Here is a 20,740-nt window from a genome sequence, read left to right as displayed (position 1 = left end):
ATGTGTTGTAAAAACACAAACAGACTCTTTTTTTTTTCCAATTGAAAGTAAAGTAGACATGTACAAATAGCGCTGTACTCTCTGTGGGATAACTGCACAGGGACAATCCACAAAGTGTAACCATGACTAATTGAGTACAATACAAACATTTTTATTTTGCAGTATAGTGTCACCAAATGCGCTTGGCAAATAAGTAGACCTAGCGTTGCCTTACTGTCTGACTCTGCGTCTCACTGGTGCTTGTTGCAGGGGGATCGCTCGCTAATGGTGCAGTGGATGGACGTCAACCAGCTGAGCCAGGAGGAAAACCTGCACTCCAAGTGTCTGTGCGTGGACAGACTGCCCCTGGACCTCTGTGACTCTGAGGAGCTAACCCAGCTCTTTTCCGACACGTATAAACCCGTTTTCTGCCAGGTGAGATCACAGTGCACAGAAAACTATTCATTTTTGCTGTTTCAGTGTAAAAGTGCTGATCATGGACTGATTTAGCAAGTACAACTCAGTTGTAAACAGAGCTTGAAATCAATATCTCCCCATTTTTTTTCTCAGAGCTTAATATTGTGCAGAAGCTGAAAGGACTTTACATATGAATGTTCATCTCATTATGACATATGAAACATTCGGTTCACACACACACCTTTATTACAAGAACACCTCCAGGTGAGAGGTGCTGACATAAAATTCAGCGGTCAGCATCGGTGTTGGTCAGCCTCGCCGTATCACTAAGCAACCGTCTCTATGGTGAGGTGTGGTAACTGTGATACCGGCCCCACCCCTCAACTCCATCCCTCCCTCCTTCCATCCCACTCTGATCTGTCTTTTTTTTCACTTGCGCCGTTCGCCCTGCTCCATTACATCCACTCCTCCCCCACATGCCCATTTAAAGTTCACACAATCGGCATCTGTCATCTACTGCATTTCCAGTTTTAGCTCCACCCCTCTGCCCCACTCCCACATAGAAATCAATACACCCACATCATCCTAGTCCCATGATGCTTTGTGGGTGTTTAGCTCATGTTGCTTCACTGTTGCAAAGCCAGCAGGCTTTGACCTATAGTTCAGCATTTTTTTATGTACAGTACATTATGTGCTTCAGAGCAGTTGTATTATTGCATTTCACCATGTATGCACCAGAATATTTCAGGATAAGAGCTTATGAAATGCTCTGCACCATCTATTAGGATGCAAAGAAAACATGTACAGAAATATGAAAAATGTGCATGCCATTATTTGCTAGTGTAATGTTAATGATAGTATTTATTATATCTCTTTCCTTATGGCAGAGATGGGCATGTATTAGGCCTGTGTGTTTGCCATTTGTCTGTATGGATAATATCTTTGTTTCAATATTGAAAAGCGATATCGGAACGCCCAAGAGTTCTTTCTTTTATTTGTTTATTTATGGTCATAAGGTCACCTTACTGTGATATTCAACTCTAAACCTCAGGAACTGTGAGATATATGAGTCAGAACACACATGAATAGAAATTGCAACCTGACTGGCATTTTTATTTCATCCTTTTTTGCTTATAGTGACTGTGGTGAATGGATTCGGGCAGTCTACAGTCATATTAGTGGTTTAGTCATAGTCTGCTGAGGCACAGCAATGATGCAGTGATGTTACTGTTTAACATTTAACAGGTATGTTTTCCACATTCACAATCCTAGCTGTGAATGCCAAGCAGGTTTGGTTCTCTGATGCCTTCCTGGTAGTGATGTTACAAGAAAAATCAATACTTAGGTTGTGCGTTTCTTTACCAGATTTTAGTAAATGATGCACTGGTTGACAGACATTGCCATGCCTTTAGTCATGCTGCATGCCTGATAAAACCTTTAGCGTGGTACCATGGTAAGGTTGTAGAATCTCTGTAGCTAGTTTGGCTCCCGTTGCTAGCTAGCTAGTCTTGCTTATGCATAATAGCTCATTCACACTAAAGTAGAAATAGGACGGCAACCTCCGTTTGACTGAGAAATATCAGCGGTTGCCCGGTGATTCCATTCAATTATGTCACACGCAGCAACCACTTGGAAACAGGTGAGCTGAGCAGCTGATTGGCCCTGCAACACCCCCAATACCTGAGCGACCACTTTCAATCACCATGTGATTCCACAGGTCACCTGGTGGTAGGCAACCTATAAATGCGGACAGATTGCCAGCACATTGCGATCAGTCTGGCTAAACTCTGAATATAAGTAGTTAATGGGGACTTTTTCATCAACAGATGTGCAGTTTTCACCTGTATCGCTGTTTATTGTCAGGAGACTGCATGTATGCATGTACACGGTCGCCATAATTTTGGTCATGCTGCAGTCTCCAACCACAGTTTTCCCTGTTTGACTGCGTAGCATAATTGATTGAGATTGAGCCGTTTAATTGTTACTAGCAATGTTACACGAACACAGAGTTGAAATAGGACCCCTTCCGACCGTCGTACATACATTGCACAAACATGACGTTGGTAAGACAGGTCAGAGAGATGTATGATGGTAAAAAAACAATGAAATACATAAATACATGAGGGAAGAGGAGGGAAAAATAAGAACTCCATCCAGACTGAGCTCCTTATGGGAGAGCAGTTTGAGAATAGAATAAAAACCCTCAGCACAATGAAGCACATGAATCTTCACACCTTACAACATAACAACATAAAAAACATGCGACTTGTGACAGGGGAGGGGGTATTGGACAGAGCCGATGTACACAACAGCCGTCCGGTCCGAGGAAGTAGGAGGATAGGGTCATACACCGTCTTGTGATCTGGGAGAATTTGTTGTTCCTGCTTCCGCCCTGGAGCTTCCAGCTAGTGAGGTGAGGCTGCATGTAATTAGTGGTTGTTTGGGTTTGGTTTAGGGCGAAAAAGAGACCAGTTGATCAAATCCATAATTTCTTGTTTACAGAGAACAAGACTGAGAGAGTCTCTAAGAGTTAGACAAGACTAGACAAGGACAAAGAAGCCAAGCAGGAAATAAAAGGGAGGGACAGAGAGAAAGATGCGACCACCTCCATCAAGAGCCAAGAGAGACTCTACAAGAGAGAGATAACATAGATATTAATACTTAATAATGTCAATATACTGAATGTGTTTCTGTACAGGTCAGAGATCAGTGCTGTCTGCAGAATAGAAGAGGAGCTGTTCTGAGTTGGTCATTTTGTTTGTTGCATATTTATTTGTTTAAGATGATTCCCTAATGCCTCACTGCCAGCAGCTCCAGTTCACCTTGCATAAACCGTCCTCCTCCTCTGTGCACATAAGTAGAACTCAGCCCTTATGTCACTTTTTCTTTCTTCGGCGTGCACTTAACCTGTGGCCTTGGTCCCGAGCGTTATAATTCTGCTACCCATGAAAGGGCCCTCCAGGCAGCACTTTAGCTTGAGTCAGCCAGGAGAAATGGAAGGAAGAGAAAGTAAAGAATGTCAACCATATTAGAGGAAAGGACGGCAGGTTGGAAATGGAAGGAGGGATGGGAGTAAAGGAGGACGGCGCTAAGAATGCCAGAACTATTAGAGAGAGGATGGAGTGAAGGAGGAGAGCCGACAGTGTCAGGCATAATAGAAGGACAGCGAGACGTGGAGCGATGAGGTGAAATAGCGAAGAGGCGTATGATGCCAATCAAAGGAAGACGACTGGTGGCATATATGCAACTATTGATGTAATAATGATGACTAGGAGCAAGTTGAATACTCACATTTATAGGCAGGAGACAAAAAAAGAACAAATGTTACATAAAAATGTCTTTCAAAGAGTGGACAAGTTCTGTTTTAAGACCTTTGATTTTTCTTTCAGGTCAGGATATAACTTCCAGTGGTTTGATTAAGATTGATGGATGGATGGTTTAAAGCAGTGCAGAAATAAATTGCTGCAAAAAAGTAATTTCTTCAGAGCAGTGTTAGATGAGTACGGACACAGCAAAGCATCATACTAGTGCCAACCTAACCCCCCCCCTCCAAAAAAACCCCCAACCAAACAAACAAAAAAGCAAAATCTGCACTATCAGTGGTGTATAAGTGATACAGATGGTGGTGATGTGCAGCAATGTCAGAACAAAAGCCGAGAAGTTAACAGCAAAGCGGTGAACGTGGATCTGAGCTTTCATGATACGTGTTTTATGAGGATGGATATGAGCACTTCTTGTGCTTTTCGGCCACTTTTAACTTTTTTTTCTTTTTTGTTTTTTAGAAGAAAAATCCCCAAGGCACCTTCAGCTTTGTTGACAATCAACCAGAAAAATGGAAATGAAAATAATGAGTTTTCTTTTGCTGTCGGGAGCCAGACAGTTGCCTTATTTAGTACAACAGGGGAGAAAAAAAGAGCTAATTTAGCTGATTTTGAATATGTACTCTTTTACTCTCTCAATCACTGGCACTTGCTTTTGTAGAGCTAATTAATCTTTCCAAGTACAATCATAAGATTCTTGACACAATTATTAACCCCCTTTGGTGAAACGCAGTGTTTCAAAGTTTTATTTGAAAAGATGATCTCATTCAGTGACGTCTTCCCGCTGCACACAAAGGTGACGATAAATCTGTGAAATCATTCGATTTAGCAGAAGTACACCACAAGCGTTCTTTTTCCCCCCTTTTTTTTTAATGGAGGCTTACTTAGATTAACTCCACCTCTCCCTTCGTTGTCCAGCACTCGTCATAAAGACATTTGCACTTAAAGCTGTCACTGTGATAGGCCATGTACCTCTCTTCAAAGACAGCTGTGACAGGGCTGTCCTGACCTCATCACTCTGTTCCGACAACTGACGTGACCATTTAAACTGTGTCACACACACACGCACACACACGCACGCACACACAAACACACACCGACAAACTGACAGGTGCTCCCCCGAGCCTGAGCCCTGCCAGTGATGCATTCTGCATCGCTTTGCTGGGGACCACGACTGGAGGTCAAGAGCTGTCGGACACAGTGATTGCTAGCTATGCGTGCACACACATGCACAGTCACATGTATAGTAACATCATTTAAGAGTAGACAGGCAACTGCTTTTTTTAAAAATTGTTTTTAAGGTGTCTTTGCAGTATTGAGCTTGACAGCATTAATTCAGTGAATCCGCTTTAAATTCGTATTTGCCGTTTCTCCTGTTGTACTGATGATACTGAGATTCCAGGCAGTCCATTGGCACATGTTAATGCAATGGGATTTTTTTCCTTCTCTTTTCACTCAACCCCAACTCCAAACAGCAGATGGTTACTCATCCACGAGTCATTTTGTGCTGGAAGTCTCTTCCTGTTAAAAGGGAGTTCTTGGATTGGTCTTCTCTCATAAATAGTGAAGAGTCTTTACCTTGAGAAAATCAGCAGCTCTCATTCTGTAGTTTTACCTCTTTGTTGCATCTTTTCTGGATATTTATAATTATCCATCCATCCATTCGCTTCCACTTATCCTTTTCAGGGTCGCTGGAGCCTATTCCAGCTGTCATAGGGCGAGAGGCGGGGTACACTCTGGACAGGTCACCGGTCTATCACAGGGCCAACACACAGAGACAGACAACCATTCTCGCTCACATTCACTCCAGCATTCACACCTATGGGCAATTTGGATTAACCAATTAACCTATCCCCACTAACTGCTTGTCTTTGGATGGTGGGAGGAAGCCAGAGTACTCAAAGGGAACCCACGCAAACACGGGGAGAACATGCAAACTCCACATAGAAAGACCCCGGCCTAATGGTGGAATTGAACTCAGGACCTTCTTGCTGTGCGGCAACAGTGCTAACCACCGTGCCACCGTGCTGCCCATTTATAATTATAATTGAGCTATTTGTATATATTATAGCCATCTCTTATATTTTGTGATATATTGTATTATTTAATTTAGTTCAGTCTGTTACTGTTGTTGCCTTGGAGCAACTGTAACCACATCATTTCTTCAGAGATTATTAAAGTATTCTGATTCTGATTTTGGTAGATGAAACAGTTCAAGCACTTCTGCTCTTCATCTGATAATAATGCAGTGTAGTCTTGAATCACATGTTGTTGGTCACATGGTCACATCACATGGACTAATCAAAACCCATATATTACCCTGACCAGACGCTTGATAGATATATAAATAACCACACTCAGATGTGGATTGTTTATTATTCCCTGTTGATGATCTGAAAAGTCAATAAAGAAAAATCAGTAAGATATTAGTAATGCAACATATCAGTAAATACAGTGGAAAAAAGTTTAGACAAATAAGAAAAAACGCAGCAGATGACTTGAAAAAGTAAGAATAATGATGAACCAGTTTTCAACTGGCATCATATAATGAAATTAAATAAAACTGAAAAGTTTAGCACAGCAAGTTGAGATACAGACATGAGTGAGCAAGAATTTCCTGCCAGAACTCTCTGCACTCTAGGCTTCTTCAATGCAGAGCTGCCAGCCAAGTCAACTCTTTTATAAAGCAAGTGCTGAGCAAAGCGCTTAACATTAAGAACAGAATAAAAATACAAAACCATCAGCATGGAAGCACCAAAGCATTACATCTGTGTACATCCAAATAAGTTTTAGAGATCTGTTGAGTCAAAGATGTGTGTCATGACTTGGTCACAACACATAACAGACTACGTGTTTGTTAACAATCAATCATAAATCGCTCACATTTACAACATGTGCCATGTCTGTCGTAAGTGTCAATGTGTAGCAACAAGAGGGCAGTTTGGGTCCCCCAACATTTTGTTTTTCAGTTTGACGTGCTGACTATGGACGAACTTTCTGTTCCTGTTGGATATGTTATTTAAGGTGCATGAAGAGTTTTTTAGGTTAGAAGTGAGTGTTTTTTGTAATGGACCTTATTATACACAAAGCACCAATAATACAACTGAAGATCTGTAACAAATAACAAGAACAAATAAAATCCAACATGTCATGATGGAAAATGCTGTTCTCAATCAGCAGCATCCCTTTACATGTAGATTCCCACTTGAAAACTCAGCCTTTAGTGCTTCATATCTTTGTGAAAATTTGCTGTCGTACTGAACAAGTTAAAAAAAAAAAAGAGTCATCAGCTGCTGTTAATTATGCTGAAACTGAAGTTGCCTCAAGTGCCACAGCACTTTGGCTTGACTCATTTAGCATAGATGCCTGATTATGCTGTCAAAACCCTGGCTAGTAAGGAATGTTTGAGTATAAGACGAGAGTGCTTCATGTAACAAAATGCTGTAAGTGTGATTTTCAGCCATATTGCATTTATATTCCTTTTATCGTTTCGCTTAGACATGGTGTCTTTTTTTTCGCATGAATATGTTGTATGTTGCGTAGTAGTTTAAATATACACTTACAGTCCCATTATTAGTGTGCCTTACTAGTTGTAGGCTGTACCTCCTTTTGCCTTGAGAACTACCTTAATTCTTTGCACACATGTCCTGTTCCACCACATCCCAAAGGTGCTCCACTGCAGGTCTAGTAACTGTGGAGGCCACTTGAGTATAGTGAACCAGTGTGAGATGACGTGAGCTTTGACGTGGTACGTTGTCCTGCTGGTAGCAGCCGTCAGAAGACTGCTCATATGGTCACATGGTCAGCAAGACTCAGGTAGGCTGTGAAATGCAAACCATGCTCAATTCATACTAAAGGGCCCAAAGTGTGCTACGAAAGTTATCTCCCACATCATTACACCACTGCTACTAGCCTTGATATAAGGCTAGGTTGGAACCATGCTTTCATGTTATGTTAACCCTACTCTCTGGATCTGATAGCAGAAAACAAGAATCATCACACCAGACAACGGGTTTCCCGTCTTCTGATGTTCATTTTCCGTAATCCCATCCCTGTTCTTACAGTTACTGACATGAGGGCAACTGGTGTGGCTTCTGCTGCTGTAACCCATCTGCTTCAAGGTTCAGTTGTGGGTTCAAAGATGCTCTTCTGCATAACTTAGTTGTACTGAGGGGTTTTTGATTTACTGTTACCTTTTTGTTCGCTCAAAACCATCTGTTGGGCATTCTCCTCTCACTTCTGGCATCTACAAGGCATTTTTACCCAGAGAACGGCTGTTCACTCCAGTGTTTTCCTATTTCTTTCTTTTTTCTTTTTTCCCCCTATAGATAGTTGTGTGAGAGTAGATCAGCTGTTTCTGAGATACTCAGACCAGCCTGTCTGACATCAACTTCCACGCAGGTCATCTTGAGTGCACCTATATGCCTAATTCAGTTTCTCTCATGTTTTTTATTTTCACCTTTATTTATACAGGTAAATCTCATTGAGACACGAGGTCTCATTTTTAAGAGCGACCCGTTTTAAATATCCATACAAAATGACAACATGTTAAAACATACTGTAGTTGTTACAATTCATACAAAAAAATTGCACCTGAAAATAAAATAAAAGACAGTAACAATACCACAAGAACATGAACAGACATCCAATGATGCTTTCTCTGTTGTCCTTAAAATTGGTTTAAAGCCCTTCAGTTCAGTTAAGCTGCACAGCTTCAAATCCTGTTGTAATTTGTTCCAAGTATAAGGAGCATTGTAAGAAAATACCTCAAATAATGTCACCATAATCAATGTGATGTAAGAAGGTGGCAGCAACAAATTGTTTTTTCACACCTTACTTTTAATCTGAATGTTTTTTATAAGATTTCCAATGTGTGGCTTAAAAGAAAGATCATGTGATTGGCTGATTAGATATTTGTATTAAGCACTTGAACCGGGTCACCGAATAAAGTGACTGGTGAGAGTATGCCTCATTTTCTGATTAAACAGCATCAAAACAAACATGTCAGTGCATGCAGTGATGATGATTTCCGACACATAAAGATGAAAACTCTAAGCGTATTGCATGCAAGTGAAATTTGAAGGCTTATGCATCACAGTTTGGCTTTTATGCACCGCTCAAAGAAAACTGTGCTTTTAGTCAAAAATCCATATTTTCCCTGGACTTGAGTTTGTGCAGTGGGTTAGCGTAATCTGTTATTCAAACATAACTACCTATTGGCCAACGTGTGGAAAAAAATGTGCTAATTAGACTGGTACAGGGTAATTGCATATTGCAGGAGAAGGAGTTTCTTCTGGGCCAATCTGTTTTTGATTTGCATCAAGAATAATTTGGAGGATGAAGCACGAAGTGCTAAATTTGCTCATATAATTACTCTTTAATGTTCTCAAAGTCTGCCTTGAGGACAAGGTAGAGCCACACGTGATAGGAAAAAAACAGAAAAAAGGATCATTGCAATGCAAACAGTTTCTGATTTCCATCTTAAATCTGTTTTGGGTTTTTTTTAATCATCCAAAGGCATTTAAAGCATAATTTTGAAGGAAAATCTGGGAAACTTGACATTAGATCAGAAATATTTTTGTTTTTTGTCTTTCTCTGTACAGTAGTCTTAATGTGAACACTCCTGCAGTAAGAGGACATTTCAATCTTCAAACCATGATCCAGAAATTATGGTCTTTGTTGGAGGGGTGTTGGGTTTTTAAAGAGACTGTACACATGGAAACAGAGAGAGAAAGAGAGCTAAATGACAACTGGCATCCACAAGGCTCAGATACAGTACGCACAAGCCCATTTTAAATTTGCATAATTGTGCAGATTCAAATAATGATTGAATGTTTTATATATTCCAGTCTTCTGTTGTGTGAGTGCAGTCGGAGAAAAAAAATTAAGGGAGAAGCTCACTCAGTCTTTGCATCCTTGCTCACGAACGCGCTCACAAACACAAGTTGATGACAGTCTGAATGCCATTTTCACAGAATCCAATTTGATATATAATGTTTGTTTCACAGTTTACCCACTTCCACTCGTGTGTGTGTGTGTGAGAGTGTGTATTCATATCATTGTGGGGACCAAAAATTGGAAGTTTACTATACTTGTGGGGATCAACACACCTCATGGGGACCAAAATCCTGGTCCCCATGAGTTTGAAGGCATTTTTAAGACTCAAAATGTGGCTTTAGTATCAGGGTTACATTTGGGTTATGGTTAGGTAAGGGCTAGAGAAAGCATTATGTCAATTAGATCGGCGGTCCCCAACCCCCGGGCCGGTCCGTGAGTCATTTGGTACCGGGCCGTGAGAGTTGAGGCTCGGGTGTGAAATTTATAGTTTTCAGGGTTTTTATCGGTTTTTATCGTTAACTCAGTTTCCCAGTGTCTCTTCCCGTGTGTTATGAATAAATCTTTTTTTGGTACCGGTACTGGTTTTATTTTGCTGTATTTATCCACGACACCTTAAAGGCTGGTCCGTGAAAATATTGGGGGACATAAACTGGTCTGTGGCGCAAAAAGGGGCCGCTGAATTAGATTCACAAGCTATGAATACCCGTGTGTGTGTGTGTGTGTGTGTGTGTGTGTGTGTGTGTGTGTCTGTGTGTGTGTGTGTGTGTGCGTGTGTGTGTGTGTGTGTGTGTCCACACAAAAATAATGGTTAGCAAGTTTTTATGTGTTTTTCTTCCTGTCTTTTCTGGCTCATATTCTCTGTCAGCCCACCCCCCCTCATTCTCTTCAACCATCAGTCACTTAATCAATCACTGATGTTTTCTGCCTCACTTTTATGTCCCCTTCCTCCGCCACTTACTTTCTTTCTTTTCCCTCCTCACTCCCACTCTCTCTCCCCCATCCATCCATCCATATCTCAAGTGGTAAAGTGGTTCCGGTCATTTCCATGGAGTTTGCTTAATATATGCTGATGATAATAGCCTATCGACCTACTCCTCCACACATACGTGCATATTCCTCTCGTGTTCCCTGCATTCATTCAACCATCCATCTCTCCATCCCCCTGTTCAGGCTGGAGGGAACAGCAGACGAATGAGAGGTGGGAGGAAGTGGAGGGGCCACTTGATTGAGTGTTGAAGCTAACAGGCGTCAGTGTTCGTGCTGAAAAAGTACAAATGCGTTTGCTTTCCACTGATTCAAAATTCCTTTATTTTTACAACAAAGAGAAAGGAAAGAAAAAATTGAATCATTTCATAAACTACTCACATACAGCACAAAAATGGAAGTGTTAATTATTTCAACAACATGCAGTGAATGAATCTAAATCATTCAATATTTGGTGTGACCAACCTTTGCCTTCAAAACAGCATCAGTTCTTCTTCTGGGTACACGACAACAACAAAGGAACTTGGCTGGTAGGTTGTTCCAAACATCTTGGAGAACTAACCACAGATCTTCTGCGGATGTACGCTTCCTCAAATCCTTCTGTCTCTTCATGTAATCCCAGACACACTCGATGATGTTGAGATCAGTGCTCTATGGGGCCATAACATCACTTCCAGTACTTCTGATGACTTTGGCTGTATGTTTTGGTCGTTGTCCTGCTGCAGAATACGTTTGGGGCCAATAAACAACCATTTATATTTCTGAAAGCATTCTTTGTAAACAGCATTTTTTCTTTTACACCTGCCTAAAACGTTTGCACAGTACTGAATGTACATATGTGCAATGTAAACGCAGCGTTTGAAACTCTTCTGAGTTTAGCTGATGCCTTAGCTGTTTGCAGCAGTTGAAAATAAATAATCAAGTTTCTGATTTGCTCACATTTCATGTGAAAGCCTTTGTGTATGAATTCTTATACCCTCCCTGATTTTATGCTGTATGTGGAGGCATCAGAAGACTTATTCATATTGGGGTTTTTTTCTGTGTAGACCTTAGTCATGTACTTCGATTCATATGCTGGCCCTTAGAGGTCAAAACTGCGACTTGAGAAAACTCAGATATCTTCACCTCTTGGCGAACAGTGGTAAAACATTAGCAAAAGCTGCATTTAATTGAATTGATTGTATTTTATTTTTAATTTATTGCTGAAGATGTCTTCCTAATGTTTAACTCAACTTTCTGAACGGCTTTCCTTTTATTAGCCCTGGAAGGTGAAATAGGCTGAATAATGTATTTCTTCAGTATTCAAACAATGGTTTACCTTAAAATGTCAGAAAATACTAACCCCCCCCCCCCCCCCCCCCCCCCCCAAAAAAAAATAAATAAATAAACAGACATCCAGTATCTAAGAATTTCAAGCTGAAAACCTACGAATCCAAATGTACAAAGCAGTAAATGTCTGGTACATTTGGTTGAGAAACATTGAATCAATGAGCATCCAAATGAGTTGAAATTATAGGTGCTAATTTTCTGTTGATCATCCTTCTTCCTTGTTTTCTTCCAGCTCTGCTTGTATTTAATATTGCATTATTTCAGGCAGCAAATTCATGGAAAGTATTACCTTCAAACATGTATCATTAAAACCACCTGCTGCTCCACGCTGCTGTTGCTGCCTGATTGTTGATCATTATTCGTATTAATGTCTCTGTTGTTCTGTCCCGTTCTGCTTTGTTTAACCCTGAAGGACTTTTTCATTGCTCTCACATTAGAAATTTGTCACTTGGACTTTGGATTTATTGACTTTCATACCCTCAAGATCAGAGTTTATTGCAACATTATAAGAGAGTAGCCAGGGCTTTTCCACCAGTGTTGTGATGGTGTCACATCTAGAACTGCTTCCAGTAGAGATTCAAAAAATAAAAATTCCAAGAAGACTGATGCTAATGTGACAAAGCTGGATAAAGAGAAAACCCCCAAAAGCACTTGGTGACAATGAAAAGAAGAAACTCCCTTTTTTAACAGGAAGAAACCTGGTAGAACCAGGATCAGGGAGGAGCAGCCATCTGCTGCAACCGGTTGAGGGTGAGAAAGATGCCCACAGATTACATCCTTCCATAGAAATTACTCCAACCTCACAGTTATGCTACTTTCTCAAAAGAAACCAAAGCTGACTTCACTCATTAACAACATTGTGCTGATGTACTATAAAAGTCGCTACAAAATAACGTTAATCCACAATTAACACGACAAATCTCACGCTATGGCTAAGGACCAGTATTCACATTGGTCTGCTGTTTTGCTTGCTACATGATTGGTATTTCACAGCGTCTGCACCTTTCAAAATACATTTGGCCTGTGCGATACAGACTGTGTTGATTGATATAAAAGCCTCCATGACTCACACGCTCTTATGCGACCTTGTGTGCAAAGAGAACCACAAATATAGCTCTTCAGCTTTGTTTTGCACAATTTTCCCCTTCTTTACTTTTCAGAGTAAAAAGGTCAGTAATGTTTTGGCTGATCACTTGGTTGCAGCTTAAAGTAGTGGGGAGATGTGGCCAGAGTCTATCACAAATGCTGCATTTCAGCGGGAGCAAACCACACAATATGTACCGAATGAATGCAAAAGTGCACCTTCCTTTCACCATATGGAAATTAATATAAGAAATCAGATAAGGGTTTCTCATAAAAGTGTTCATTTATATAGTTGCAGCTTCCTGAAATTATATATGCTTTTCTCTTTGGCTGAAATATCCAGAGTCTATGAATATGCAGATTTTTTTTTTAACACAGCTGTTTATATTCTGTAGACACTACAAGTAACGCTGCATTTAACTTCCAACAGTGCCACGAAATTCTCTTTGTTTGTGCGTGTCTGGAATGAAGATGAATTTATTTGAAAACTGCCTTTTTGGTGTCTAATTGTGCACCTTTAGCAGCGATGATGCAAGTATTAGCAAACCAAACCTTCAAATGGTCTCTAACAGATCACACATCCTTTAAAATGTGAGAGAAGTTAAATTGAGTTCCTGTCCTTTTTATTCCTGCTGTATTTCATATGAATCGAACCAGTGCTAACAATACGTTAAGTGGTATGTTTTAACCACAAGCCATTACTTTGTGGACATAGTCATTATCCGATAAAGTCCATTAGCTATAAGCTATTAGCCTGCCTGCATTATTTAGCTTGAGCTCAGAAGATGGAAATGACTCAGCCTTCTTGACAGAGAAGTCAGTCTTTATCAGCAGGACACTCTAGCGCTGAGACATGTCTTTATTGACTGCTGACCATAAATGTATGATAATAATGCTCTGTCAAGTTTATATGCTGAAAAAGGCCCATTATTCGATCCGGCTCCTAAGTAGGAGATTATTGTAGTTTGGAGCTGTCTTTTCCACAGACACTATGTTAGGTTGTGTTTGTGTGTATCTCTATCTATGTGCACATCCCTGAAGCGGTGTAGGAAGAGCAAAAGGATGTATCTTTTACATCATGTCATTTCTTTATCTATCCTTTTTGACAAAAGAAGCTGAGAGAAGCACTTCTACCTCCACTCCACTGTTATCTGTCACTTCCCTGTCTGTCAGTCATGCACAGAAAAAAACCCATACATGCATGAATTTGTGCATTTGTTAGTCTAAAACTCTCTGAAAACATTGGGCGGATTAGGATTCGGATAACTTTGCAGTCTTTGCAGCCTCTCATGTTGGCTTCTCATTTTCTTAGTCAAAGTGCATCATGACGGTAGCTTGGGCTGCACAGATAACTGCCACTGGAGAAGATTGTGTTTTGCCAATCAGTCTTCTAGATGAATGATATTGCTATTCCTAGATGGTGCCGAGAACGTGCAGATATAAAAACGTGTCTGACCTCCTTTGTTTGCCCCGATGATTTATTAAAAGATAGTAAATGCAAGTATTTTTAGGTCTCTGGTGAGGGGGAGGGGGGCACACCTATCAAGCAGTAAGCAGCTGATACTGGCTGATAAGAAGTCAGTAAATTTTCTTTTGCGTACTGAAAAAAAAAATCCACTTTAAAATACATTTACTTCATTAAACAGCTCTTGGCGATAATGCTGCAGTGGTGGCGTATTAATTTTTTATTCCTACAGATAATTGCTGAAGTCTGAAGGGCTGATGACGTTAGTTTGTAGTGTCAGAACTTACGTTGTTTTCAGAAGTTGATGTTGGGTTTTATGCTGGACTATTGCTCTTGCTACTGGTGGCATTTCTCCCTTATATCACTCGACCCACTTTCTCCTGAAGGAACTCGCTCCAGCCTGCTGGGTGCATTTAACCAGGACAGGTTATTCCATATGTTTTGAACCCACCAGTGAGCAGACAGTTCTAACATCTTACAGCTAATGTGGCATGCCTGGAAGTGGAAAGGTGTACTGTATATTAGTGAAAGCCTGTTAAGTAGATTTGGAGCATTCCTGTGAACTAACAGGAACAACAAACATGACAGGAGTGCGCCTGCTTTTAATCAGACACTCCAGCAGGTGAGCATCTGCAAAAGGCATGCCATTATCAGGCACAAATCTGATAATGGCATGAATGCAATCCTTGTAATAAGTGGGAGCATAAGAAGACTACTCTGCCCCCGTAAGACATGTAAAAAAAAAGAAAAGAAAAAAAAGAAGCTAAAATAAAACACGAGATACGAGTTGTTTTCTTTTTCTTTTCTTTTTTTCTTTTGGTTTTTGTAGTGCTCCACATTTACAAGTGTCAATAGGGATTTTTCAGATCTCCTTAAGCACAAATTAGCTCAATTCATCATGTTTATACAATTTGTGGGATGTGATCAATACCAATGTCTTGACGTTGCCGGTTCGCCGGCCAACTAGGAATTTAGATGAAGAATCAAACACGAGGAAAAAAGAAATTCAAATAATTTTTCACATTAGAGCCCACATTTCTGTGCCCAGCCACAGAAGAAAAATCTAAAAGAATGACTTACTGAATAAATGCTTTGTCTTTTTATGCATGTTTCTTCTAGCTTGCTCAGGATGAGGGCAGTCCAGTGCGAGGGTTTGGCGTGGTGGAATATGAGAGCGCCGAGCAGGCAGAAGCTGTGCTGATAGAGATGGACCGAACTCTGGTGGGAGGACAGGAGGTCCGTCTGTCACTCTGTACCCCTGGCACCTCAGGGAGAAGCACCTTGGCTGCACTCATTGCTGCCCAGGGTATGGTGAGTATATTACGGAGAAAGCAGCATCACAGACGCATCACAGAGTGTACTGAAGAGAGCGCAGACGGCAGTACACGGCATTTAATGTCGCCTTCTGTTAACGCAAGAAGAGGCTAATATTAGCGGCAGCATTGGTTTAGTAGCAATCTTAACAGTTCACTAGCCACCAGTTTTAATGTAATATACCCGCCCAAAGTGTTATTTAGAATAAACCCCAGCCGTACTGTATTTATTACAGACTTGAAGAATCGATGAGAGATGAATCACAATTTATTAGTGTGGATATGTCAGTATGTCACAGTTATATCTTCCACATAAAAATGTGCAAAGGTTTTCACCCAGCCCCCACATAAAAACACAATTTAAACACAAAACGACCGGCTGATTTGCAAAATGCGAGCTTTCGGTTTTTTCACGCCATTTGAAGTGTGCAGAGCTAAAGTGAACAAATTAACCTACAGAAGCTGGAAAATTTCTCTGACATTTTTTCCATCTCTAACCTGCTGCTGAGCCCACAATTATTAATCTATGGGCATGGTTTTTATCACCAAATTAAAGGAAAAATCTTTATTTTTTTTTCTTTCTACTGCATAGAGCAAGTTATCAGGGCTCTCTGGGATTTTAAACCAGGTGGAATTATAAGCTGTTTTGAAAAACAAGTGCCAAACTCAGTTCACATCACTTTTTGACACTTGGTTATAGTTACATAACATGCTGTCACCATGGCAACTAACTGCCACTTAGCTGACACAGGTGGACCGTTGAGGTGCGATGCATTTGAATTTCATCATCCGATTCGCTGATTTGACTCTCGTCTCTCCGCAGCTCAAGTCCGGCAGTAGCAGAAATCTTAGTTACTGTTAAAGCTGATTCCAGACACATCCAGGAATCAATATTTCTACCATGTTGCTTGGCTGTATTTGGACCATCATCAGCTTACCACACCCCCTAAACCTCCAAACCCACCGTCACTGTAAATGAATTGAAACATTCCCTTTGCTATTTCCTATCATAAATCCTTTCAAATTTTAAAACGTTATGTCACAGTAGTCTCATTTTTGTAGCATTCCCTCATACGTGGAGGACCACATGCTACAACACTGACACACTGGACTTTTCATGGAAAAACAACAAAAAAAGAGCGGATATGCTCACAGCTACTTTTCCATCTAATTGTGATGCCAGTGCCGGGTGGTTCTTGCACATCCGCTGCTGAGAAACACCGAGGTTTGACGTGGAGCACATGCACGAACACCCTCTAGCCGAGAAGGTCTTTGTAGCTGTGATACCCCTCCTACACAGAGCTGTGGTAGCAGAGAGGCACTGACATGATAATTATAGTTCTATAGACTGATTGGGCTCCTCCGCTGTCTCCCGCAGCCTGAAATAAACCAAACCACAAGCTAGTGACACACTATGACACTCATACGTGCACCCATTCAAACAGATGCACCCAGCGAACCCGCACACGGCATGTAAATACAGCGAGTGAGAGTAAGTGAGAAGTGAGAGTTCCCAAAAGGAGGAGTCCCTGCTAATCCCTGTGGGTACCTCGATTTACTACAGCTACTGAGTCCTGACAGGTTTGTGTGTACGTGGGTATGGAAGGAATCTAGGGACAGAGAAGGGAAGCGGTTAATGGCTACTTAAAGAGCGGTCCAGATGGTGTTTATTTCATGCTAGTAGACATATCGTGAATGAAATAAGCAGTCACCACCGTGACTGACTGTTTTTGACATGCAGTGCAGCAATGACTGCGTCAGAATCACTTGATTCAGAGAGTTTCGTATGTAACAAACCTCAGTCAGGTTAGTATCCTGCTAGCTTGCAATCAAGAGCAAGGATTATCCAGCATTAGCAACACATAATTATTCTTGATAATGTCATTAAGACAAACACTGATGATATTTTATATCTGTTTATGTGTTTCCTGTGTAGTAGAGAGTGATAAATGAAACACATCACTACCTCGTATGTCAGCTTGTAGGTGGTTCTCTCTTTTCTCTTTTCTCAGGTTTGAGAATAATTATTGTTATCAGAATACATCAAACCTACATTTGTATAGAAGGTGAGCAGCTACCGCCTTCGCTGCGGGTGGGCGTTGGATGCGTTGGTGGAGCTGGAGGTGAGGAGCAATTTTCACAGATTCGCACCTACTAATGGCGGCTCATGCTGAAGACCTGGAGGGATCGTTGTCATAGGCTGAACGTCTACATATGTCACTTTGATGAAGAGAGATGAGTTTTCAGGGCTTTCATCAGTGTTCTCAGAGGAGCCGTAATCACGTTTTAAAATACAGGAATGATGGGACAAGATGTAAAATAGCGCTCGTCGGGAAATAGCATCTTAAAGATTTTTCATTTTACAGTATTTGAAGTATGTCACGTAGGTTTTCATGAATATATTTTGTGTAATTCAAGATTCCATCAAGATTTCATCTATTGATCTTTTTATGTCTCTGAATGATATTAATATTTATTTGCAACTTGGATGCGCAACAACAAGCTGGCCGCAGGTGTCCTCTATACTTTGGATCGCCCTTATCGAGCTGTTATAAGTGCTAAATTTCCACTTTAGCTAAAAGCTGTAGTCTCTCTTTCTCTGATGGCATCACAGCTGTTGCAGAGCGTGAATTATCAGATGCACGTAAAGAGGTTATAGCTGTGACGGATGGGCTGGAAAATGTGTTTTTGAATAAATTAACAGGGGCGATTGAGGAGGAAGGAAGACATGCAATTGGTAAAAGAAACAAAAAGAGGGGGGGGGGGGGGGGGGATTTGAGGAGGAGACCAGAAAAAGGGGAAGAAAAAAAGAGGTAAGACAGAAAGAGATCCTGTGAGGACTGTGAGGTTACATTAGTGCCCCGAGGCCCCTTCAGCATTATTGCAGTGAATGTGAGCAGCTGGTAAAAGCAACATCAGATCTTCAGAAAGAGCTCGAGACCTGCTCCTGTCTACAGTTGTCTGAGGCGATTCTCTCATTTCTCCAGTTAGTGTGATGCGAGTGTGAGTGTGAACGCTGAGGACCAGATGGCCTCCTCCCTCCCTCCTTTCTTCTCCCTTCGTCCTTTTTTCCCCTTACACGATACTTCTCGCTTTCCCTTCTTCGCGGCTTCCTTACCTCCCTGGCATGTCTGTGTGTGTGTTATAGTGTGTGGGTGTGTGGCTGGATTTTGTGCCAGTAGCCAAACAGACTGATGCATGCTGACATTTTCTCCAGCAGAAAGAAAAGAAATGAGAGAGCTCTCCTCCTCCTCCTCCTTCTCTTCCCTTGAAAGACGCTGTCAGCTATGACTGGCCTTGTTCAACACATACGCGCGCGCACACACAAACAATAGTTTTCCTCACCGGAACATTCGAATACACATAGTGTACGTGTGCACTAGACTCTCCTCTTCCTTACTTGCTGACAGGACGGAGTCAAACGCAGCCCATCCCCGTCAGTAAAGCTCTCGGCTCCGGGATGCGACAGAGAGGAAACAACGTTGACTTGTGCTCAAGTCAGGCTGTAGCTCGGGGCAGGCGAAGAGGAAACATCACCATCCTTGCTAATGTTGTTTTAAATAGCCGTGTCTGTAGGGCGGCGAGCGCGTACTGCCGCCACACTGTCAGAGCTGAGGAGGATCTACCAGAGCACGGGCAGCTCCATTCGATTTGACGCAGTCTAATTCAATAGGATTTCATTTGAGTCTGTTGAATGAAATTTCCTCAGCATAATGAGTAATTGAATTCTTATTTGGGGTAATGTGCCTTACAGTAACTCCTTTGATTAAATGCAAGTCAGCAGAGAACTGTTCAGATCCAGGAAATTTAGCTTAATGTCAAATTAAATAGAAGCTTTATTGGCAATAGGAAAGAAAACAAGATTTTAAAACGACTCTGAGAAGTGTTGTGTGTGAGATAAGCTCAGCTTTAATTAAACATAATGTTCTAAAATGCACTTGGGTTAGGTTTTATACAAATATATATATGTGTGTATATGTGTGTGTGTGTATATATATATATATAATATATATATATATATATTATAGCTGTAGTAATGCAAAACAGTCCTCGTAAATCTTACACTGGTCTTTGGTGCAGCTCCTCTAAGCCCACCCTTTATCACGTTTTTTCCTGATTGGTTGCACCTTCTAAACAGAAGGCCTAAACCGCTGGTGGGTGGGGCTTCTGTGCTCACAGCTGGAACCATGTGCCTCAGTTGAACATCCACCATTGTACATATGACAGAAGATTAGGAAAAGCAGAGCTGTTGCACTTTAAACAAATGAATTCCACAGCAGTCAGGGGTGGGGTCAGTGTGTTATTGTAGAGAAATTTGCTCTCTGCATTTTACTCATTCTAAGCAGTGTGCAGGGCTGGAGGACAAGCTCCAGCTGTAAGCCTTGGTGGAAGTTCACACTGACAGGAGAATTAACTTGGCATGAGGGCAGAAGAAACCAGACCTCCTGGAAGAAAACAGGCACAGGCCACCTAGGACTTTCTTGCTGTGAGCCAACGGTGCTTATACCTCTTTTACAACTCTGCTCTGATAAACACCAAAGGCTACACAGGCCTAAGATGGAGTCTCTTCTTTTTCTTTTTAGACTGGCAGGTCCAGTTTTCTATGAGCAATCTAGGCGATTGCATATCAAACTTCCCCCTCTCCCTTATTTTATTGCTTTCTGTCGGTACTATGATTTACTAATCATCTTTACAAATTTCAATGAAAATAATAACAGGATGATATTCTTGCGTCAGACTTATTTGTTATGTATATATTTGTGAAAGCCATGCACAAGACGCAGGATTACATTTTAAAAAGCTGCGCTTTGATCAGATATTCTTTTGAAGTGACGTATTTAAGTTCAAGGCAGACGCTCCCAAACCGTGAGCTAAACTACATGTGTGACAGACATTTTCTGAAAGATTGTTCTTTGTGTCCGTTTCTTTTGAAACGACCGTAACGCCCTCTGAAACCTTAATAAAAATAAATAAATATTGGCCATCTCACTATAAGCTGTCATCTTGTGTCA

At 41.1% G+C, this 20,740-nt stretch overlaps 1 protein-coding gene across 2 annotated transcripts in view; it reads left to right on the top strand.

The window, feature by feature from the left end:
* raver2 (ribonucleoprotein, PTB-binding 2) overlaps positions 1 to 20,740 on the top strand; it is a 90,428-nt gene that overhangs the window by 54,673 nt on the left and 15,015 nt on the right. For both annotated transcript variants that reach the window (XM_085436961.1, XM_085436960.1), the window contains exons 4-5: positions 250 to 414; positions 15,535 to 15,726. In XM_085436961.1, coding sequence (XP_085293087.1) covers positions 250 to 414; positions 15,535 to 15,726 — 357 coding nt within the window. The remainder of the gene's footprint in view (positions 1 to 249; positions 415 to 15,534; positions 15,727 to 20,740) is intronic.

Source organism: Copadichromis virginalis, linkage group LG17 (assembly GCF_057382275.1).
Source record: "Copadichromis virginalis isolate Kocher_CV1m ecotype Utaka linkage group LG17, C_Virginalis_male_GT1.1, whole genome shotgun sequence".
NCBI classification, from domain to species: Eukaryota; Metazoa; Chordata; class Actinopteri; order Cichliformes; family Cichlidae; genus Copadichromis; species Copadichromis virginalis.
Note: the sequence above shows the minus strand (reverse complement) of the source record. Positions and strands in the feature narration are given on the sequence as shown.